Here is a 24,661-nt window from a genome sequence, read left to right as displayed (position 1 = left end):
GGAATAGGAGATGAGGGAGGAGGAGATGAGGGAATAGGAGATGAGGGAGCAGGAGATGAAGGAATAGGAGATGAGGGAGGAGGAGATGAGGGAATAGGCGGTGAGACAGGAGGAGATGAGGGAGGAGGGAGGAGGAGATGAGGGAGGAGGGAGGAGGAGATGAAGGAATAGGCGATGAGACAGGAGGAGATGAGGGAGGAGGACAGGAGGAGATGAGGGAGGAGGGAGGAGGAGATGAAGGAATAGGCGATGAGACAGGAGGAGATGAGGGAGGAGGACAGGAGGAGGGAGGAGGAGATGAAGGAATAGGAGATGACGGAGGAGGAGATGAAGGAATAGGAGATGAGGGAGGAGGAGATGAGGGAATAGGAGATGAGGGAGCAGGAGATGAAGGAATAGGAGATGAGGGAGGAGGAGATGAGGGAATAGGCGGTGAGACAGGAGGAGATGAGGGAGGAGGGAGGAGGAGATGAGGGAGGAGGGAGGAGGAGACCAGGGCGGGGCGACGCAGCAGCAGCTTCATCCCGCTGACCGACACCGACCTCCTGCTCGTATCCAGGCACGGACGCCGGAGCCCGGCCTCGTTCCTCTGAATCCCCGCGGCTCCGTCTCGAGCGGAGCGAACGAAGATAATACCGCGGAGGAGGAAGAGGATGAAGAGGATGAAGATGAGGACTGTGAGCAGCTAAGAGCCGCGGAGCATCGCGCTCCGATGCAGCAGGAGAGTCGCCATTGTTTGGATGCGCAGCAGACTGAGACCGAGAGCCCGGATTAGAGCCTTCGTTCGCCGCGTCGGACACCATGCTTCCCCCGCTGCTCCTCGCCCTCTGGATGCTCGGCCTCACCCGGGTAAGGAGGCTGGTTTTCGGGTGCATTTAGAGGATTAACGGCCTCTGCTGCAGCCGCTGGAGGCGAAGCGGCGGCGGACCGAAAGGCTTTGTGTCCCCGGGAGCGGAGGGTCCAGTGTGTGTGTGTGTGTGTGTGTCCGTGCATGGAGGCTTTGTTTGCGTGTATTAGGTTTGTGCGTCTGTCTGTGTACGAGGCACGTGTGTGAAGTGTGCGTTTTGTGTCTTTTTCTGTGCACGAAGGGTGTGTGTCTGTGGATGAAGGGTTTGTGTGTCTGTGGTAGATGAGTTGTGTGTGTGCATCTGTTCATAAAGTGTGTTTGTTGGTGGATGAGGTTTGTGTGCATGAAAGGTGTGTGTATCTCTGCATGGTGTGTGTGTGTGTGTGTGTGTGTGTGTGTGTGTGTTTAAGCAGCAGCTCAGTCTCAGAGAAAGTGGGTCAGTCGGCTGCATTCTCAGAGTGCACGTTCTTCATGACTGAGGATCACATGCACACGCACGCGCACACACACACATAGTAGAGAAACCTTGTCTGTGTGAGAAACATGTTTTGACAGTACCACAGTATTTATGATAGTATTTGTACTTGTAGTGTTTAATATCCTTAATAATTCGTTTAGTTTTCACCGTGATGCGCCTGAACACACCTGTGACCTTTGACCCAATGACTCATCTTCACACTGACGTTCACTGCATTTAAAGTATGATGTTCAGGACCATACGTGTGTGTGTGTGGGGGGGGGGGAGGGGGGGGCTCTCTGGCAGAAGTTGCTAACTTGATTTGGTAGATTTGACTATTTGTTATTTGATTGACGGTTATTTGAGTATTTGTCTGATGATTGACGGCTCGCTTTGCTGCCACCAGACCTCATGGAGAAAAGTGCACGTTTAGCTGCACTTCATTCATAGTCTAATGACCCCCCCCAAAGAAAAAAGGAGTTGGAGGTTTGCATGATAATGTTGGCAGCTGCCTGAGGACCCCCCCCCCCCACACACACACACACACAGACACACACACACACACACACACACACACACACACACACACACACACACACACACACTGTCTCTGCTCATTCACAGGGTCAAATCCTCCATTCATTCTGAACAGAGCTGTGTGTGTGTGTGTGTGTGTGTGTGTGTGTGTGTGTGTGTGTGTGTGTGTGTGTGTGTGTGTGTGTGTGTGTGTGCGGATAATGTTGGTTTTCAGTTTCAATGAACAATGATTCCAGGGGCAGGAAATAAAGTACATTTACTGAAGTACTGGAGGAAGTTTTAAGGTTCTCGAGTTGAATATTTTGTCGTCCTATGAAGATACGTAGTACCTCGTTGTACTTTGTGGTTCTACCTCAGAGAGTACTTCCAGCGGGTGTTGTGATGCTTCGGTCCTTTAGTTGTTACCAGAGCTCATCTACACCAAAAGACACATTTGATGGCGATGACATTTAGAATGTCCTCAAAGGACCTTCGTCCTTGGTCTTCCTCAGCTGTGGTGGAATCATCTGCTCTGTGAAACCATCCGAGCGCCTGCAGTGCAGAGACGAATGAATGAGTCTCTTGTTAATGTGTTTACTGCATTTATACAGAAACAAAATACTGTTATACACATATTATATATTCCCCAAAGGCAGAGGGGTAGTGTACTCGCCTCCCCAGAGACACCAAATACTACCTGCACACGGACAGCTGTCCTTAGCTGCTAAGGACACAAACTCAGAAGAACAAGAAACAAGAAAGTGTGATTTCCTCAAATAAGCCGATGTACAACTTGCTGTAGATAAGAACCATTATAAGTCCAATGTGAGTGCTACAGTTAGTTAGTGTGTTAGTGGAGGTAGAGTGTGAAGAGGTGTGTCTTTAGTCTGAAGATGTGAAGGCTCTCTGTGGTCCTGATGTCTTCAGAGACCTCCTTCCACCATTTAGGAGCAGGACAGCAAAGAGTGGAGATCTAGTCGAGTGTTTTGCTCTCAGTGAGGAGGAACAAGCAGTTTATCACATGCAGAGCGGAGAGTGCGGGTCGGGATGTCGGGTTGGACCAGGTCCTGGATGTAAGCTGGACCCCATCCATTCACAGCATGGTACGTGAGCACCATGTTTAGAACTGGATGAGCCACCGGTACCAGTGAAGAGAGTGGAGGAGTGGAGGAGTGAGGGAGAACTTAGGAAGGTTAAAGACCAGTGGAGCTGCTGCATTCTGGATGAGCTGCAGAGGTGGAATGGTGGTAGCAGGAGACCTGCAGGAGAGAGTTACAGTAGTCCAGGAGGGAGACGACAAGAGCCTGAATCAGTACCTTCTGAGTGAGAAGAGGACGTGTTCTCCTGATGTTGTAGAGCGAGTATCTACAGGATGGTGGTGTCAGTGATGTTGGGAGTCGGAGAGTCGGCTGTCGACGTCACGCCGAGGTTCCTGCAGTCAGAGTGGGCGTGAACATCCTGTGAAGGAGAATCTTCCCCTGGAAACAGAAGCAGTTGCGTCTGTCGGGTTGATCTTCAGATGATGAGCGGATCCACTGAGACGTCAGTCAGACAGGCGGAGATCCAGTGAGGGACGGAGAGAGTTCGTTGGCGTCCTCGTCTCCACCGACTCGAGTTAAACACAACGTTTGTGTCCCTGCAGCTCGGAGAGAAGAGACAGTGATCGCTTCACTGATTCATGGGTGTTTATTTACTGAAAACAACGTGATATCACTATAACAGAACAACCACTTTGTTGTTCCTCTTTTGTTTGTATATATGCTACATGTGTTGGTGGAAAATAAATAGTTTGTTTGTTAATGGTAATTTGTCATTGTGAAACATAAAAACATGCACATTGTGTAAATAAACGGTCTTCATATTTTTATATGTGGTAAATAACACTTGATGTTGATGAATCCCTTGAACAGGCAACACTTCAACTCAAATGACACATTTATTATACTTTTATCTACTATTTCATTAACGTGTTCCATTACTTTTGGGAATGAAACCCAACAGTCAGACGATGTGATTCCAGTCTTCTTACTGAAGGTGTGGATGTGCAGTGATTATGTGTCTGTGTGCTTCACACGAAAGGAAAGTCACAGAGAAATATCAGCCACTGCTAATAGCCAACAGGCCCCCCGGCCCCCCGGCCCCCCGGTCCCACTTCAGTTCTTCTCTAGAGGAAAGGTAACGTAGTACGTTTATGTCTGAGGGAACAATGTTGTTGACGCCTTTAAAGAAAGTGACATGGAGCCTCCGGCCATGTCTACCACCACCAACGTCTCAACGAGACAGGAAGTGCGTCCCGACCTCCATAGATGACCAGCTTGGCCTCCTGACACGGGTTCAGCCACTGACACCTCGAGGCGTCACCCTTCAGGTAGCGGAGCCCCATTAGTCCTCAGTCCACTCTAGATGTCCCCGTACAACACTGTGATAATGGCTGTGAGTCCCAGGCTGAGGCCAAAACTCCTTCCAGAGGTAAAGGTGCTCAATCCGGTCAAAAGCCTCGTCCTGCTCGAGAGGGTTGAGAGCCAGAGATTCACAAATGGAGGATACATTGTCCCGAATGGACCAGGCACACAGGAGGTCTGATCCCAGTGGACCACTTGGCCAAACGGAATCAGCATTCCAACATTCTATGGTGAATAATAAAGTGCCTCTCCATGTTTCAGAGCTCCTGGGCCTTTCAGGCCTCTCTGGACCAGGAGGGTCTGATCGTGGCTCGGCTCGAGCACTCCGACCTGCGGGCCAACGTGTCGGCGTACGGCGTTCAGCTGTCCGGGGAGCCGCGGCTGATCCTGGGTCAGTTCGTGAACGTCAGCGAGCCGCTGAGGTTCAACACCTCCCTCCACGGGTTGTGCTACGTGGTGGGACTGCTGGTCCGCCTGGGACAGAGCTGGTCCCGACCCATCAGGACGGTGCCGGTGCTCACCAGTAAGAACCGGGGCCTCCCAGTCCACTATGTGCACGTGTGTGTACATCTACACGTATATACACATACGTGACCATTCCATGGTTGCACCTTCATCAAACTCTACCTACAATCATGTTGCTACAATATAAACTTTAAACATTATTAATTTAACATTTATTCTTCTGTAATTAGCTATGCGGTTTAGAGCCATCGGCTTATTATTAACATTATCGGACAACATATATATATATATATATATATATATATATATATATATATATATTGAACCCCATAATTCGTGGTGAAGCCTTGAATTATTTTGAATTAATTTGTGTTTCTTCTCTCCTCAGAGCCACTTCCTGTCCACACGGTCGACATCTCAGACCTCAAGGAGTCTCCAGAGACCGGCGTGGTGTTCCACATCGAGTCTCCAGCAGGAAACGTCTTCAGCAGAGTAAACATCGGCTACACGGAGGGCGCGGAGCGGCGCTCCATGCTCTACAAAGGTACGATTCACTATCAGTTCATTAATCAGAAATGCATCATAAAACATTTACGTGTTACTAACCTGTTATTACATGTTTATAGTCAATCAGATATTTGGGAGCCTGATTCCTTTAATGAGCATTTTAATTCATAACCTAAATGCACTTAGATGTGAAGGCATTTTACGTGCAGGTCGTAAATGTTATTTGATCGTCGTCTCAGATTTCTACAAAGGAAAGACGGTGTTCAAGCACTGGTTACCGGGCGTGTGTTACCGTAACATCACCTTCCAGCTGGTCTCGGAGGTCACGGTGTACCAGACGGCCCTGGTGACACACAGTGACATCACACACTCACCTGTGCACCACCGGACAGGTGAGAAGCAGCAACGTCCCACGCTCACGTTTCATATCAAATGTCCCGTCTGTCCCGGTCATACGTGTCCCTCTCTGTCTCTGTTGCAGTGCCCTACCCCCCCCTCAACATTTCCCATAAGATTGTCCACCTAACGCAGAGGACAGGTGAAGCCGCTGACGCGGCCCCTCCTGAGGGGGAAAGTTGGGGGAAAAGAGCCTTCCGTCAGGGCCGGGACGTCCCGCTGATGGAGGAGCAGCAGGAGCAGCAGGAGGAGCAGGAGGAGCTGCGGCCGGCTACGCGTCTTCCCTTCAGCCCAACGCTAAACCAGACGACGGGCACGCCGAGCTCCTGGCCGGACCCGACAGCCCCCCTCGACGGGGAGGAGGAGTTTGTGAACGCGGTGGTGCCGGAGTACGAGGACTCCAATGAGTCCGGCTCGGCGATGGGCCTCCTCCCTGAAGCCTCCGTCCGGCCCACAGCGCTTCCCCCTGTCCTGCTCGAGCTGCGCTGGCTGCCGCCCAGAGCCCCCACCAGCTATGATGGGTTCAACGTGTACATCTACAGAGAAGGTACCGGAGGGGATAATAAAATGATTCCAAATGATAAATAGTAATAGTAGTAATAATAATAACAATAGTAGTAGTAATAATATTAATAGTTAGAATTATAATAATAATAAATAATAGTAGTAGTAGTAATAATAATGATAATAGTTAGAATTATAATAATAATAAATAATAGTAGTAGTAGTAGTAGTAATAATAATGGTAATAGTTAGAATTATAATAATAATAAATAATAGTAGTAGTAGTAGTAATAATAATGGTAATAGTTAGAATTATAATAATAATAAATAATAGTAGTAGTAGTAGTAATAATAATGATAATAGTTAGAATTATAATAATAATAAATAATAGTAGTAGTAGTAGTAATAATAATGGTAATAGTTAGAATTATAATAATAATAAATAATAGTAGTAGTAGTAATAATAATGATAATAGTTAGAATTATAATAAAAATGATAATAATGATAGTAGTACTAGTATAGTAATGAAAACAACTGGAATAATAAAAACAATAAATCATAATAATAACAGTAATAAAAATAGTAATCATCCTCTTTACAATAATGATGAAAAATGATCATATTAACAATATTTATATTATTCATAATAAAATATAAATAATTCTATTGATAATGATAATAATAGAATGATTTCCTTGAAAAGAGCTCTTTAAATCATTAAGACAATAAAGGAATGAAATAAATACATAGTAAATAATATAAAGAAATTAATGAACACGACATGAAATAAATAAAAAAAGTGAGCCTAACCAAAAAAAATTGTTCATAAATATTTTTCAGGTACAGTTATATTCAATTGAGTCATCTATTTATTCAACCATTAATCTGCAATGCTTTTTGCAATGTCAAATAATTCAACTTAATTTCTTAAAAACGTAATTTCCAGGTTCCGAAATGTGAATGTCTCAGACATTCAGACGTTTTCAGACATAAAACTTGTTATTTATTAAATAATGCTTTATTATTAAGGTGTAAAAATACAACTCTGAAATAAAAACAATTGTTAGTTTCATCTCTGCCTTTTCTAAAAATTAGTGAAAGTTATTAAATATTGAGTTGGGTTCGTGCTCACCTGTCCTCTGTCTCTCAGGTAACTCCACAGAAACAGCCACAGTGGATGAAAACACGCATGACTTTTTCACCGAGCTCACAGAGCAGGGAACATACCGTGTCCTGGTAACCACGTTTAGCTCCACCGGGGACTGTGAGGCCCGGGAAAGCACCGCCGACAGCGGCTTCACCTTCTATCTCGGTACGTAGACCAGGACCCAGATAGACCCTAACCTGCTTCACCTCCTATGTGGGTACGTAGACCAGGACCCAGATAGACCCTAACCTGCTTCACCTCCTATGTGGGTACGTAGACCAGGACCCAGATAGACCCTAACCTGCTTCACCTCCTACCTCGGTACGTAGACCAGGACCCAGATAGAGCCTAACCTGCTTCACCTCCTACCTCGGTACATAGACCAGGACCCAGATAGACCCTAACCTGCTTCACCTCCTAAGTGGGTACGTAGACCAGGACCCAGATAGATCGTAACCGGCTTCACCTCCTAAGTGGGTACGTAGACCACGACCCAGATAGATCGTAACCGGCTTCACCTCCTTCCTCGACACCTAGACCAGTAGATCAGGACCCAGATAGAACCTTGAGTTCAGTTTATTTGTAATGAACCATAATAAACCAGTCAAATCCAGTTTATAGTACCATAATAACCTAGTTTATAGAATCCTAATAAACCAGTTCCTCCTGAATCAAATGGTCAATACCACCTTAATAAACCAGTCCATACCACCTCAGTAACCCAGTCCATACCACCTTAATAAACCAGTTCCACCTTAATAAACCAGTCCATACCACCTCAGTAACCCAGTCCATACCACCTTAATAAACCAGTTCCACCTTAATAAACCAGTCCATACCACTTTGGTAACCCGGTGCTGTGTTCCAGGTCCTGCAGGCGAACTAATGGAGGAGCTCCGTCAGCGCCCTCAGGCCGTCTCCGTCAGGCTGCTGGACTCCAGCACCGCGGTGGTCTCTTGGGCTCCGTCCTCGGAGGAGCACAACGGCAGCGTGGTGTCGGTGGTCTCGACCACCTGCCTCCGCCCGAGCCCCACCCAGAGGATGGAGAGCACGTACTGCAGCGAGGTGACACCATCAGTAGTGGAGTCGTAGAGAGGTGGAGACGGCGAGGATAAACACAGTATAAATAACATGTAATGAAGTAGGAATACGCTTCAACTCTTTATTTATCAATGCACCAATGAATTAATGGATATCATAACACGCGTAGATGAAATCCAGCGCTCTGATTGGTTGAGCGTGAGTCACGGTGCATTACTCAGCGATAATGTACAGTTGCTGTTCACATTGACCTGATTGTTCCGTATCACTGCGCTCCCAAAGTAGCAGCTTAGGTTTAGTTAGTTGTTATTTCAGCTTTCAGCTCGGTGGCGAATCCCACAAATGATCAGTTTGATCGGTTTGGGGCAATGCGAGCTTTCGTAACCGCAACCAATTCAGGTGGAGGTCATGAGCGACGTGAATGAATGAGATGGTGTGAGACACGATGCTGTTTACGTCACGTACGGGGACGATTTTCCTCCAGACTACTGAAATGAGACACGCAGCCTTCAGTGTTGTTTACATACTATTCATGGTAACCGTATTATTTAGCAATAAGGTACTTGAGGCAGTACTTTATTTTCAAAGCGTCGGGCCCAACAACACCCCGAACCCTTAGAGTACAGCCTCTCGTACCTTATTGCTTTATTAAAGTTACCAACACCGACTTTGTCTCATGGTGCTTCTGACGCCCCCGAGGACCAACGGGCTGCGTTCTCACGTTTTACTGGAGAACAAGTACCTGTCCCACTAATACCACCGCTAGTACATCTTGTACTAGAATATTTATGCTTTCTTTAGTAGGAGTTTAGAAACATACTCTCGTGAACTGTACGTTTCCCTTGGTTTCCAGACGAAAGCTAACTTTTGCTAAAAGAAAGCTAAATTTTTGTATAATAATACATAAACTGGACAATGATGGTTCGGTGCCCTCGCAGTCCAATCCGCACATTAAGAAATATTATGTTTTTATTGTTTTTAATGAAAAACATTAAAAATGTTTCTACAGGAGAACTCCACCAGTGACATCATCAGTCACCTGACCCCTGGGGCGCAGTACCGGGTGGTGGTCTATCACAGCAACGGCCCCCTGACGAGCCCCCCCTCCGAACCCGTCATCATCGACATTGGTGAGATGTCTATATATATAGGTCTATGTAGATATATATATATATTTATATATATATATATATATATATATATATATATATATATATATGTGTAGTTTTTCATTATTATTTAATAGAGAATTCGTATTTGAAGTTTCCTCTGGTGGTGACATCATCTGCACAGAGCCCACCGGGGTGCTGCAGCTGGTCGTGTACCCTCTGGGCCCCTCGGCCGTGGTGCTCAGCTGGCAGCGTCCGTACCATGTGACCTTCAGGAAGTACGTCCTGCAGACCTTCTTCTTCAACCCCGTCACCCTGACGTCCGAGTGGAGCACCTACTACGAGATCGCCGCCACGGCCTCCGTCATCGCCTCCGTGGTAACACACAGACGCACACAGAGACACACACACACACAGACTTAATCATGTAGCTGATCTGAGGAACCTTTTTTTCTCCAGAGGGTCACGGATCTGCTGCCGGCGTGGTACTACAACTTCCGCGTTGCCATGGTGACGTGGGGCGACCCGCCGCTCAGCTGCTGCGACAGCTCGACGGTCAGCTTCGTTACAGGTACTGAAGGATTATTACCTTCCACCAGGAATGTTTGCTCTATCGTTTACAGCACAGTGGATCAGCCGTCCTCCCCCTCTGCAGCCTTCTGCTTTCCCATTCTGTTTTAATTGATACTACGACAGTGAAGCTCAAAACCTTGCAGATATTTCACAATAAAAGCCTTCCATGTCCTGAAAGGCTTTTAATGTGAAAGGAACTTTCTGCTCTTATGTGTACATTCTTTGCACGTACACTTGTACATTTATTTTCTGTAACAAATGTACATTTGTGTATCATTCACAATGCAGAAGAAAACAAATATTGAAATGTACTGTATTTAGCTGGAATGTTGATTATCAATATCAAAATAAAGCTGATCAATGTGCTGTGTTATTGATCCAGCACCAGAGGCCCCTCACATCTCCTCTGTGGATTACTCTCACGGCCTCCTGTTGGTGCGCTGGACCTACGGAGAGCTCTTCATCGACCTCTCGCACTCCAGGATGCTGCACTGGACGGTGGTCGCTATCGGCAAGAAGGGGGCCGAGAGGAGCTACTCCATGGACGTGAGCCACTCACCCTCTCATCTACGCCATTCACCCACGCACTCATTTACACCATTCACCCTCTCATTTACACCATTCACCCGCACACTCATTTACACCATTCACCCTCTCATTTACACCACTCACCCTCTCATCTACGCCATTCACCCACGCACTCATTTACACCATTCACCCTCTCATTTACACCACTCACCCTCTCATCTACGCCATTCACCCACACACTCATTTACACCATGCACCCTCTCATTTACACCACTCACCCTCTCATCTACGCCATTCACCCACGCACTCATTTACACCATTCACCCTCTCATTTACACCACTCACCCAAACACTCATTTACACCATTCACCCACACACTCATTTACACCACTCACCCTCTCATCTACGCCATTCACCCACACACTCATTTACACCATTCACCCTCTCATTTACACCAGTCACCCTCTCATCTACACCTTTCACCCAAACACTCATTTACACCATTCACCCACACACTCATTTACACCACTCACCCTCTCATCTACGCCATTCACCCACACACTCATTTACACCATTCACCCTCTCATTTACACCATTCACCCACACACTCATTTACACCATTCACCCACACACTCACCCTCTCATCTACGCCATTCACCCACACACTCATTTACACCATTCACCCTCTCATTTACACCATTCACCCACACACTCATTTACACCATTCACCCTCTCATTTACACCATTCACCCTCTCATTTACACCATTCACCCACACACTCACCCTCTCATCTACACTATTCATTTGAATTATTTCCCTAAATCGTCATTATTTCAATCATGGTGAGTAGTGAATGAATGAATGAATGAATGGGCTGGTTTGTGTCGGCAGGTGACTCGTAACGTGATGCATGCCAGCCTCCCGCTGCCGCCAGGTGACATCTATAACCTGACGGTGACGGCCTGCACGGAGCGCAGCAGCAACACCTCCACCCCCTCCATCATCAAGCTGGGTCAGCACACACAGACACACAGACAGTGATGTGTACCTGTGTGTTGACGTGTGTGTACCTGTGTGTTGACGTGTGTGTACCTGTGTGTTGACTTGTGTGTACCGTTTTGTTGACGTGTGTGTACCTGTGTGTTGACGTGTGTGTACCTGTGTGTTGACGTGTGTGTACCTGTGTGTTGACGTGTGTGTACCTGTGTGTTGACTTGTGTGTACCGTTTTGTTGACGTGTGTGTACCTGTGTGTTGACGTGTGTGTACCCGTGTGTTGACGTGTGTGTACCGTTTTGTTGACGTGTGTGTACCTGTGTGTTGACGTGTGTGTACTGTTTTGTTGACGTGTGTGTACCTTTGTGTTGACGTGTGTACCTGTGTGTTGACGTGTGTGTACCTGTGTTGACGTGTGTGTTGACGTGTGTGTACCTGTGTGTTGACGTGTGTGTACCTGTGTGTGTTGTTGTGTGTGTACCTGTGTGTTGATGTGTGTGTACTGTTTTGTTGACGTGTGTGTACCGTTTTGTTGACGTGTGTGTACCTGTGTGTTGACGTGTGTACCTGTGTTGACGTGTGTGTACCTGTGTGTTGACGTGTGTGTACCTGTGTGTTGACGTGTGTGTACCTGTGTGTTGATGTGTGTGTACTGTTTTGTTGACGTGTGTGTACCGTTTTGTTGACGTGTGTGTACCTGTGTGTTGACGTGTGTACCTGTGTTGACGTGTGTGTACCTGTGTGTTGACATGTGTGTACCTGTGTGTTGACGTGTGTGTACCTGTGTTGACGTGTGTGTTGACGTGTGTGTACCTGTGTGTTGACGTGTGTGTACCTGTGTGTGTTGTTGTGTGTGTACCTGTGTGTTGATGTGTGTGTACTGTTTTGTTGACGTGTGTGTACCGTTTTGTTGACGTGTGTACCTGTGTTGACGTGTGTGTACCTGTGTGTTGACGTGTGTGTTGACGTGTGTGTACCTGTGTGTTGACGTGTGTGTACCTGTGTGTGTTGTTGTGTGTGTACCTGTGTGTTGATGTGTGTGTACCTGTGTGTTGACGTGTGTGTACCTGTGTGTTGACGTGTGTGTACCTGTGTGTTGACGTGTGTGTCTCTGAACCCTCTCCAGAGCCGGCTGCCCCGCGGGCGGTGCTGGCTGTGAACACCACCCACTCTGCGGTGACGCTGCTGTGGAGCGAGGAGGGGGTGGTGGACTACTTCCAGGTGCTCTGTAGAGCCACAGGGCCGGGGCGGAGGGCGAAGGTAAGGACCCGTCTCCGTCCGCCGTCTCCATGGCAACGTGACATATAATGACAATAATGAGAATAAAACTATTGTATTCATTCAAAGTAAAGACAGTAAGTAGACAAAAAGTATCATCTGCCATTTGGGTGTAATTATTAATTACATGTAATTAAATCCGTCTCTCTCTCAGACCCCCGAGCCTCAGACCTCCACCTCCCACGTCATCACCGTCTCTGGCCTGACGCCCTCCTCCACCTACAACTGCACCATCACCAGCTTCAGCTACAGTACCGCGAGCAAGCCGGCCCACGTCACCATCAGCACGGCCGGTGGGCCCCACTCGCTTTATTGATGTAGCTCCTTATTACATAGTTATTGTTACTGTAATACATTCAGCTGACATTTATTATTTTACATAATTATATTCAGCAAGTGGGTGTATTACAGTTAATTATCTCTCAGAGACCTTTTAAATGATCTTGCTCTTCCTGGAGGAGTTAATGGAACTTGATGAAGATATGAATGTGTTTTTAGAAATAGAAAGACTTCTATTGTGGAAGTAACACATTTATCGATAGTAGTTTAAAACCATAGAAAGTAGAAGTGAACAACAAGTAAACAAGATGATTTGTAAGCAAAGGGGCTTTTAATGTAATGTGTTGTGTTTGTAGCTAAGGAGATGAACCCGAGCGTAGCCGCCATCTCGGCTCTGGCTGTCCTCAGCGTCCTCGTCCTCAGCCTCCTGCTTCTGTTCCTGCTGGTCCTCCGGAGGAAGCACCTCCAGATGACCAGGTACCTTTACGTGGCAGTGGGGTTACAATTCGAACAACGACTTCTTCACACGTCAGATTTCATTCCTAGAAACAGTTACACAAAGACGACACCGAAAATCAGTTCTACATCATTTATCTACTTTACAGAACCATCATCACAACAACTGGACGAATGAATGTGAATTATGGCATTATTATTTATTATTATTATTATTATTTAATTCTGATCTGTTTATTGAAACAAAATATTCTTCTTAATTTCAACTCTGTAGTTGTCCCAACAGTAAACATCTCATGTAATGTAGGATTTCATTTCTGCATAAAAAGGATGATTCGTGTGTTTTTATATTTGGTTTGTTTTCAGTTAACTCACAGACTTTTTTCACCGCTGTTTCTCTTCTCGGTGTTTTTTCTTTCAGAGATTGCGGCGCGGAGACTTTCGTGAATTTTGCCTCGTTTGAAAGAGACGGGAAGCTTCCGTATAACTGGTAGGCTCCGCCTCCTCGGCTCGTTCACACCACCCGGCCCCTCCGGACCCCCAGGAGGCAGATTAGGTATCTGAGTTTAGAGCTCGCGGCCTCGGCCCCCCCGCTGTGGTTGGACCAGCTGAAACAGGGCGTTTGCTAACGATGTCACTTAATCCAGAACCAAACAGAACATTTAACGCCACATTGGTCAAAAGTAGGACTTTTCCAGTTAAAAGGTCTCGGCCCTGATTGATTTGTGATTAATATAACGGCTGAAAGACGGTCAGTTAAGGCAGAAACTCAGCTTCCATCTGCTGTTGTGTTTGACCTTCCATCCGTAAACATACTTGTGTCATCTCACTGTGTTGGTGTCGCCATGACGACGGTTTGGCTCCGTGCCGGCAGACCAGTTTGACGAGAGACACTCGTCCCTCGCGATGCAGGAATAATGGTGGTCAAACAAATAGCAGTAGTGGGTAGTTTGTAGGTGTGATTACGTGGGATCAGGGTCATTATTGTTGTCTAACTTCTTCCTAACAAACAATTTACATGAAAGAAGTCAACAAGATGACGAGTCAGTTAGGTTTGATATTTGATTTGATCCGTTGAGTCATTCAGTCATCAGCTCTCAGCGAATGAATGAATTAAAACCACTCAGATGAGTTTGAACTTGAATAAAAGGTTAAACGCAGCTTAAACTCTGCATAGATCCTGGATGTCCAGGCGGCTGAGCGTTGCATTGTGGGCCGGGGGGATGCTGTGATGTCACAGGGCTGGAGGGTTGAGACAGAGGGTCCATTGAGGTCGGCCGGTGTACAGGCGCCTGTTGTCCTCGGGGGGGGACACCGGGCCGCTGTGTGAAGGCTGCAGGCTGCATCGACTGTTCAGCACTAACGTGAAGCGCCGCTTCGTCTCTAACGGGGCGCCAACCTGTCGCCTCCTTTGTTTCACTTGTTTGTCTTTTTTATTTGTATTTATTTCAATCCCCTTCAGGCGAAGAAGCCTCTTTGCCTTCCTTACCCTACTGCCATCCTGCCTTTGGACTGACTATCTTTTGGCTTTTTATATTAATCCCTGGTAAGTAAGTCAAAACACCTCCGGGGCGCCCGAGGAGACCCGCGGGCCTCGCTGTCGGTTGGGACCATGGTTCCACATGGGCCACCTCAGTGTGGAGCCAGCGGGTCTCCTCCGGAAACTAGACAAGGGTTTTACGCCACGAAAAGAGCAAAACCAACAATGTTGACACGTATGGTGAACCGCCAGGTTCATTCTGGGGCCTCTTCTCTTCTATAGAGGTTCATAATTATGCAGAGGTCACTCGTCTGGATCCGTTTGTGCGACCTTTGGACCTCCAGGGCTCTTTTCAGTCACGTGGTCAACGTTCTCTGGCGCTTAGTGTCATGAACACAACACGTGTTGTTTTGGGCTATTGACTCAACAACATATTAGATATTCATCCTTTTATTTTGTCACCTGATGAGTTTTACATTTTGGAATCAGTATTCCTGCCCTCAAACATTAAACACTTTTATATAAAAATGCATCAATGCAGTGTATCCATGTTGTACAATATATCCAATTTACAACCATTATGTAAACTCCACCCGATATATGCCAATAAATAACAAACAGGGCCCTGAAACTGAGCCTAGGTGGACACCAAATTCTTTGAGTTTAGTTGGAGTTTGAGTTATTCTGACAAATAAAAATACTGGCGTCCGTTCTTAATATTTTCATGAATTATCTTTATTGGAGCTTTGCTTTGTTTTTGGATCTCTATTGCAAATAGTAAGAAGATACAAGTAGATGAAGTAATTGTTGGTTTTATTCCGAACGTGGGATTCTTTTCGTTGTACCACAGACACTGCGTTTGAAATACAAACCCTATAAAGTCCAGTTTGATTCAGCAAATCATTTGTGATGAACCTGGAATGTTGTGTCTGGTTTATCTCTGTAGGCCTCACATGTCGCATGTAGCATGATGCTAACTGCCCATGCAAACCGCTGATGATACCTGCTAGCTTCTTTGTTTGGTGTCTGCATGCTGTCTGTCCTTTTCTTCTGGTCTGTTGTCACTCAACATTTAGCCTTTCAGTACGTAGCGCTGCCGTTAGCGTAGCATTCGTCTCCTGCACATAGCATAGAGCTACGTGTTGTGTATGTGCATGCTGCGGGATGAAGCTCTGGCGTGTTGAGGTTTGGAGACTGTGGCACCGATGACGATTCTTTACAGAAGCATGAAATGTAAAAAGGTAGAAAGCTGCATGTTTGTTGTGTTTGTTGGTGCAAACCAACCGGTGAGCAAGTCCAAGCTGCTTGGGAGGGTTTGACCGACGGACGGTTCCATTCTGCCTTTTTATGGAAGTTTATGGCTGCCAATAATCAAATTAATCCAGTTTGTACAACATTTTAATTTTCAATTGATTTAAAATCTCCATTTTATGTTGGAAAAGAACGATAACTAATAATCTAGAACTTTCCCTTTTCTGTTTGTGAAACCTTCATTTGTAAATATCCTTATTCATATTCATAGTTGCCACTAAAAATAATGAATTATGCCTATTTGGGGTATTTTTTTCCCTTATTAAATGAATCATTTAAAAGTTTCTCTTGGAACGAAATGGACCAAACTCCCGAAAACGAATAGAATTGAATTCATTTTGTTGTTGATGGACGTTGACTTCCACACATTTCCTGCTCACATGAACTCCCTCATGAACCAAAGACACAACCATTTAATTTGTATTTCAAAAGCAAATTCCATCCCAGAATATTATATTTGATGAGTAATGAACAAACCGTCAGTGGTCAAACTGTCTAAATATTACACCGACTCGTATCATGAAACATCATCACACGTTTGTATTCTTTTAGGAGCAAGACAGCTTTAAAGAAACGGAAGCTAACAAGGTAACACGACTAAACACCTCATGTGGCTCATTGTGTATTTATTTCTGTATTCACGTTGTGTGTTTGCTGCTGTCCCACTAATAACAACCTGCAGCCGGAAACACAACAGATTAACATTGAGACAAAGGAGGAAAGATGGATTAATAAATGTAAGAAGTGAGAATTAAAGCAGAATTACTACTAGAAGCAGGTTGGTCCTCGTTAAGGGATTGAATATTATCCGTCAGCCCAAATCAATCAGGCTGATATGTGATTCTATGGATAATAAAGCTTGTATTTTGACCGTTGGGTGTGTTTAACATGTGTGACTTTATTGGCTGATGTGTTGCTTCAGTCCCGTGCAGCTGGACGACTTCGATGCGTATTTCAGAGAGATGAGCAAAGACTCCGCCTACAAGTTCTCTCTGCAGTTTGAGGTACGGCGGCTTTCCGTTAACGTCCTTCACACCTGGTGTGTTCCCGTTAACCTCCACTGACTCACTCACAGGAGCTGAAGAGCGTCGGTCTGGATCTTTCCCATGATGCAGCAGACCTGCCCGTCAACAGGCCCAAGAACAGATACACCAACATCCTGCCATGTGAGTCGCCCACCGCAAAGCATCATGGGAAACAATATTTATTATGAAGAGACACAATGGGTGAAATGTTAACTGAAGATCACGTGACACTAAAGACTGGATTCACATGTCACGCTGTAACATGTGAAGACTGTTTCTGTGACATTTAAACATTTAAATCTTTTCCCTGCAGACGACTTCAGCCGCGTGAAGTTGATGTCGATGCACAACGATGAAGGTTCAGACTACATCAACGCCAACTACGTTCCTGTGAGCCACTTTATTATACAAATATCTAGGGTTATATATCTATATTCAGAATATTATTTAGTAAAAGTTCAAAAGTATTCATAGTAAAATGGTCCCGTGTACATAATGTCACCGCCCTGAACCCACATGCCAGAGGTTCAAAATCAAAAGTTTATTACAAAAGGCCAAAAATGAAAATCAGAGGAAAACCTTTACTGAACCGAAGAACAACAATGACCTGGAAAATAAATGCTAGGTTGAAAAAAGAATCAACAGAAATCGAGACTGAACAAAGTACGAAAAAATAACAAGACTTGGTAATGGGCTTGGGGCCCGGGGCCTGGGGCTTGGGGCTTGGGGCCCGGGGCTTGGGACTTGGGGCCCGGGGCTTGTGGCCCGGAGCTTGGGGCTTGGGGACCGGGGCTTGGGGACCGGGGCTTGGGGACCGGGGCTTGGAGCCTGGGACTTGGGGCCCGGGGCTTGTGGCCCGGAGCTTGGGACTTGGGGCCTGGGACTTGGGGACCGGGGCTTGGAGCCTGGGACTTGGGGCCTGGGACTTGGGGACCGGGGCTTGGAGCCTGGGACTTGGGGCCTGGGGACCGGGGCCTGGGGCTTGGGGCTTGGGACCCGGGGCCCGACAGGCGCAGACAGTAAAGACACACAGAGATTAATAACGCCGGTGGAAACAATCGGACGGCACACGGGACGAAGGAGCAAGTTTCCTGAAACGAGAGGAAGGTTGACAAGACAACATCGACACAAGAGTACAACATTTCTCCTCTTTACAGGAGAAGTATATGTAGAAAGTATTAGCTAGAAACAAAAATGACTCAAGCAAAGTAATACAATTTCAAACTGTACTTTTTCCTCTCAGTTTAATTCTTTTTATTTTCTCGTCTTGCAGTCCGTGTTTTACGTTTTCTCTGAATCCCTTCTTGTGCTTTAATGAGCGACGTTCTTTGAGAGTAAAAGGAAGTGTTTTTTTTACCTTCAGGGATACAAAAACGCAAACGAGTATATTGCCACCCAGGGTCCGCTGCCAGAGACTCGCAATGAATTCTGGAAGATGGTTCTTCAGGAGAAATGTCCCCTGGTGGTCATGTTGACTCAGTGCACCGAGCGGCGCAGGGTGAGTACACCTACCTAGTACAGCAAGTACACGCCTCAGGTACTTCATTTCCTTCATCTGACACAAAAATACCAAGAGTTTATAAGATCCGATGTTTGATTATAAAGTCAACTTTCAAACATTATACATTATTTTGCTAATCAGTTCAGTTCATTATTATTTATCAGTTTGTTCATGAATCAATTCAAGTCAGTAATTGATTTGTTGTTCAACGTAAAATGAATATAACTATTAATATATAACATTTATATATATATATTTGTATTATTTAAGATACATCCAATATTTATGATTACCGTATAATATATGTATATTATTTCATATCTGTTATACATTTATTTATTCATTCATATGATATAATATACCAGGGGGGGCAGAGGGGGCAATAGGGAGGAGGGGCACGTGTAGGGGCGGAACTTCCTGGGCAAAAAAAAGGTTCCAGACTTTTAGGTGGGCAGGGGGGTGATTTCATATACTTTCATATATTATTACTATTCCATGTGGGTGGGGAAACACTGATATATACTGTATATTATTTTACACATATTATACATTTATTATAATTAAACAGGATATATTTATTCATATGATATCGTATGTATTTATTAGGGCTGTCAATAGATTAAAAAAATGAAATAATAAATCGCACATTTTGAAATTCATTAATCTCGATTAATGAGTGTTGTTGTTGTTACAATGTTGTTTTTAATGAATGTTTTTTTTTCTTCTAAAATGAAAATCTTACAAGTAATCACTTTAGAAAGTGTGTACTTTAGACACTGTTGTCTAATTGTTAATGTTATTTTAAACACAAAACTACACACATGTGATCGTGTTGGAGGTGGAACATGTTCCTGTCGTCCTCGTGCACTTTGCTCTCAGCTGTCCATCATTTGACGTGTTTGAAGTCCAACCTCTGCAGGCTGTTTGCTGTGCAGGGTAACATTCGATGTTGAGATGGTAGTAGCCTAGCAGCTAGCTTAGCCTAGCAGCTAGCTTAGCACAGCTGTGATTTAAGTGCTCTGCTCAGTTCAGTTTGTTTTAGTTCCAATGCAAAAAGTTCTCCATCTCACTGCGGCTCGTCTTCCCGAAGTAAACTGTAACTAAACAAACGTACGTTAACTAGGTTAAAATATTTTGTTGCATTAATCTAGGCCACATTAATCGCATAGATTAATGCATTAATGTTGACAGCCCTAATATTTATTCATAATATATAACATAGCATACACGTGGTAACATGTTCATATAACACGCTTTGTTCCCAGGTGAAGTGTGATCACTACTGGCCCTTCACGGATGAACCCGTGATGTACGGAGAGATCAGCGTGGAGATGCTCTCTGAGTCAGAGTCTCCGGAGTGGACCATCAGGAAGTTCAGACTGGGATATGTGAGTTCCTCAACCTCCGGGTCGGGGCTCTTCTTGGGGTCACGGCACGTCAGCATGTGAGCGCCCGGTTTCTCTCTGTGTCCCTTTGCAGGCCGACCAGTCCCAGGACGTCCTACACCTGAACTACACCTCGTGGCCCGACCACGGCGTCCCCACGGTCAACGCCATCGAGAGCATCCTGCAGTTTGTCCACATCGTCCGTCAGCAGGCCAGCCGGACCAGAGACCCCGTGGTGGTCCACTGCAGGTCAGGACCTTCAGGAGATACCCGGATTATTATATGTGGCCAATTTCACACATGCCGATGATCTATGTCTGTAGATGTACACAAATATAGTGTGTATGGTGTCAACAGTTTTACTGGACAGTTGGCTGCCGGGTCAGCACACCGTTACGTTATATCTGATGACGTCATAGACAATGATGTTTTATATCCGTGTCTCTGCTTCAGCGCTGGAGTGGGCCGGACCGGGACCTTCATTGCTCTGGACCGCCTCATGCAGCACATCAGGGAACACGAGTTCGCTGACATTCTGGGGATGGTGTCGGAGATGAGATCCCATCGCCTGTCCATGGTCCAAACCGAGGTGAGGTCTTTGCGAACCCCCTGAAAGTACCGTGAGCTTCAGGGGTCCGGAGATCTGAGGGGTCTGAGGTCTTCAGAGGTCTTGAGGGTCTGTTGTGGTCTCTGCAGGAGCAGTACGTGTTCATCCATCAGTGTGTTCTGCTAATGTGGCAAAAGAAGAAGCAGCAGTCCGTCTCCTCCGACATGGTCTACGAGAACGCCAGCAAGACATAATGGTGGAGGCTCCTCCAGACGAGAGCTTACCCGAGGTGATGTCATCCGTTGGTGTTCGTCCTTCTCGTCTTCTGAGTCACATCTTCAGGCTGTTTCTGTTTTTATTAAAGTGCTTGTTTCAGATAGTTTTCCTCTGTTAACGTCGTTGTTTGGCAGTGACTTCATGAGTTATGATCCAATTGGGCTTTTATGTTTATTTTTATGTGCCTTGATTTGAGGTTTGGTTAGATCAACATATTTGGTTATCAGGACTTCTGGAATTCTGGGATGAATTGCATAAGAGACACTATGACCTTATTCAACATATATTATATATATATATACTATGATCTTTTTCCCATTTTCAATATGCTAAAAAAAGTTTAAAAAGTAAGAATATATCAGATAAAAAAGGAAGTCGTAGCATAGCCTGTTGAAACGTTGAAAAAAGTCGTAGTGAAGTATGTCAAAACATTTTAAAAGGTAATTTATGAGTTCATGACATATAATAAAATATATAGCCAAAAAATCCTAAAAGGTCAGCATCTGGAAAGAAGTCTGAAAAGACGTTTCTGAAGATCTCTTCTCCGCGCGCTGCAGGCTGCGACGTCACCTCCGGAGCTCCGGGCCTCCACCCTCTGCAGCAGCAGATACGCTTCATCATCACAATCACAGAGATGGAGCAGAACATCAACTAAAGTAATGAAAAGGATCCAGTTTAGTTCAGAATCTGTTTGGAGCGCCGTGATGGAGCCAACCGACATGTTCGTGATTGGACGTCTACACCGGGTCCGTCCTCGCGGACGCCTTGCAGGCGGCGCAGCCACCGACTTCTTTCTGTTCTTAGATTTTTTTTTAAATCTCAGGAGTAGTTGATAGGAACCCAGCGAGCACACTCTTCTCGAACCTCTTCATTGGATACTTTTATTTCATCTGATAGTCGATGACCTTCTCGCGACTCTAATCTGCTGTAATCTGCTCCGACACGCTAACAAACTGCCACGACCACACGAGCGTCCCACGAGGAGGGAAAACTACAAACACACTAAGCACTAAGTTGAACCATCGATTTCGCTTTTTTCATTCAACATTAACAACATTAACGAAGGCTTCGACGTTTGTAAACTAAAATGTAGAATTTGTCATTTGAAGACAATTTTCCAGTCAATCAATGAAGTATTTTGGTACAGATTTCACAAAATGCTTCTCGACTTTTTATTCCGTCCGTCAAATACAACCCGCTGAATGTTTGCTGGGTCGTCATGACAACAAGAGAGAGAGTCGAGGAAACAAACGCTTTTCGTGTGGAGACGCTGGTTCCTCAGAGGGAGAGAAAACACTCTGCTTGAGGCAACAACAACAAACAAACACACAGTGGATCACATCTGGATCACATCTGGATCACAGCTGAAGACGTGATTCATTTGGACAAACGGCCAAAACCCCAGAGAAATTAAAAATCTAAATGTTCTGCTTCTCTGCCAAAACCTTTCTTCTATCGAATTATTGAAATATAAAAAGGTGTAAATGTGAACTTTAAATCATAAAGATAAAATTGGTTTCCGGATTCTTAAGGTTTGATTCCTACTGTTCCCGCCTCAAAAGTTTAAAAATCACCAAAATACTAAACTTTAGTGAGAAATTATTTTGCTTTTTCAGCCCCTGTAAATTTGAGATTTTAAATTTAGAAATTTGTGGAATTGCTCCGAAAAATAGAGACAATTGTGTCAACTCACTTTACAAATTACAAATAACATTTATAACGTACATATAACAATGCTTGAATAAAAAGTGTTCCCATCATAATTTAACGTTAAGGTGACTTTTTGTACTGAACCATAATTGGGGTACGCATCATTGCGATACTCAAATATGCGTTAATACCCCAAATGTTATTTTATCCTTAGAATTGGATACCGCCAAATTTAGTCCAATTTAGTTTTGATGAGTCCTCCCTCGAGAGCTTCCGAAACCTTAACACCAACAAATTAGTTTAATGCTCCAAATACCAAAAAATTGGGTTGTGCAACTAAATTTGTAATTTAAAAAAATGTGTTAATGATGTAAAAAGCAGATTTTGTCGTGTATTATTATTTTTTCTTTAATTACCGCCAATATTTGGTGTATTTTCATTTGAGTTGATTTGAAAATTCCACCAAAATGCTGCAGCAATGTTTCTGGATAAAGAAGGCTCTCTAGTGATTTCATAAATCAGTGAATGTTAATGGTATAAAATGAACAAAGAATCACATATTCGGGCAGAATATTTGTCTTAAAAGCAGGAATATTGTACCAATAGTAGTTGTCAAGTTGTTTTCTTTCGAGATCCATTTATTTACACTTCTTCAGTCATTTCTCATATTTCTACTCCACATTTCTCACTTCCTTGATGACTGTAGAGAATGTTTAGCCAACAGGAAGTTCAGGTGTCGCCAAAATAAGAGCAGAGATTTCAAGTGTTGCCAAACTAGGAGAGTTCCATGTTATAAGGTCAACTTTCTAAAAGTCCCTACAGTTTAAGTTTATGTTCAATATGTTTAAGTAGATATTTAGTTCCTTATTAAAACACTGCTGTGTATATACTCTGCAAAGTAAGTAAGATGACTTTACTGAATCTAAATACACATCATCGCAATAGTTTAATTCAAAATGACTACACGTTAATTAAAAGATTAGTTTCTAATCTTTTCAACAGTAGGCTATAAGAGTTAGCTAAATTGAATTAGAAATAAAATGAGATTTCAAAGAATAAATTCTATTCAACTATTAGAAACAGTTTGACTACAAATTTTAACTAGTAAGTAAGTAAAGATGATTTTAAAGAAAGATTTGTGCGAAAAGCTGCCTTTTCTTCTGAAGTCTTTTATCTTTGTGCTTATCTCTAAATAAAACACCACAATTACTTTATGAACCTAAATCTTTTTTTCTAAATATATCGACACCTTAAACTCTAAAATCTAATTTTAAAAAACAATGTGTCCAATTTGTAAAATAAATCAAATGGAAGAAATCACTGAATGTGTGAAAAGGGAGGCGAGGCCTTTTGCCTCCCCCCTCCCCTCCCCGGTATCAGACGTACTGTACATACTTGTACACTTGTACCCACTTGTGTTTGTCGTCACTACAAAGAGCTTCTCGTGGATTTGTTGCTTTTGAGGTTCTTGTTGTTGCTTTTTTAAGTTGTCGTGATTGTGAATCATCGTCCAGGCGACTCGTTCTCGTGCATTTGTGTCACAACGTTTGAAGGTCGACTGTTGTCATGGAGATTTAATGTTTTCGTGTCGCAATGAAATAAAAAAAAGTTCCAGTTATCTTTGTTCACTTTGCTTTAAAGAGGATTTAAAATGTGTTGATTTTGTACACATTCAACTATTTTCTCATCTATATATTTATGTGTATTCATATTATTCTGATAAAAAACCCTTTAGGACAATTTCTTGTTATCGTTGAGGAAACTCTTGACTTCATCTTTAAGGTTTGACCAATATCTTGGATCACGTGTTAGTCTTCATTCGCATAAAAGCTCAAACTCTCGGTTTAAATTCTCTCTCTTAAAATCTCTTTGAGCATTTAACTCGATCCTCCAACTCTTTAATCTGTCTCTTTGGTATCTTAATCACTATGATGAAGTAAAAAAAAGTAACTTCAGTTATACTCTCTTACATATTGTTTTAATT

At 44.3% G+C, this 24,661-nt stretch overlaps 1 protein-coding gene across 6 annotated transcripts; it reads left to right on the top strand.

Moving 5' to 3' along the window:
* The first annotated feature begins 332 nt into the window (after positions 1 to 332).
* Positions 333 to 24,295, top strand: ptpro (protein tyrosine phosphatase receptor type O). 6 transcript variants are annotated; one of them, XM_040173396.2, is made up of 27 exons: positions 333 to 849; positions 4,484 to 4,745; positions 5,076 to 5,231; positions 5,434 to 5,586; positions 5,676 to 6,137; positions 7,247 to 7,408; positions 8,112 to 8,308; positions 9,294 to 9,414; positions 9,578 to 9,771; positions 9,853 to 9,964; positions 10,349 to 10,512; positions 11,386 to 11,506; positions 12,616 to 12,749; positions 12,922 to 13,060; positions 13,403 to 13,523; positions 13,924 to 13,992; positions 14,965 to 15,048; positions 16,846 to 16,881; positions 17,216 to 17,297; positions 17,369 to 17,459; positions 17,632 to 17,708; positions 18,682 to 18,816; positions 20,085 to 20,207; positions 20,299 to 20,453; positions 20,658 to 20,793; positions 20,901 to 21,040; positions 21,585 to 24,295. In XM_040173396.2, the coding sequence occupies exons 1-26, from the start codon at positions 802 to 804 to the stop codon at positions 21,003 to 21,005; spliced, it is 3,639 nt and encodes a 1,212-aa protein (XP_040029330.1). In that variant the 5' UTR covers positions 333 to 801; the 3' UTR covers positions 21,006 to 21,040; positions 21,585 to 24,295. The 6 variants fall into 6 exon arrangements, with proteins under 6 accessions (XP_040029330.1, XP_077956996.1, XP_040029332.1 ...); XM_078100870.1 differs by having other exon boundaries at positions 9,548 to 9,771; XM_040173398.2 differs by lacking the exon at positions 14,965 to 15,048.
* The last annotated feature ends 366 nt before the right edge of the window (positions 24,296 to 24,661 follow it).

This window comes from Gasterosteus aculeatus, chromosome 4, assembly GCF_964276395.1.
Source record: "Gasterosteus aculeatus chromosome 4, fGasAcu3.hap1.1, whole genome shotgun sequence".
In the NCBI taxonomy this organism is placed as follows: domain Eukaryota; kingdom Metazoa; phylum Chordata; class Actinopteri; order Perciformes; family Gasterosteidae; genus Gasterosteus; species Gasterosteus aculeatus.
Note: the sequence above shows the minus strand (reverse complement) of the source record. Positions and strands in the feature narration are given on the sequence as shown.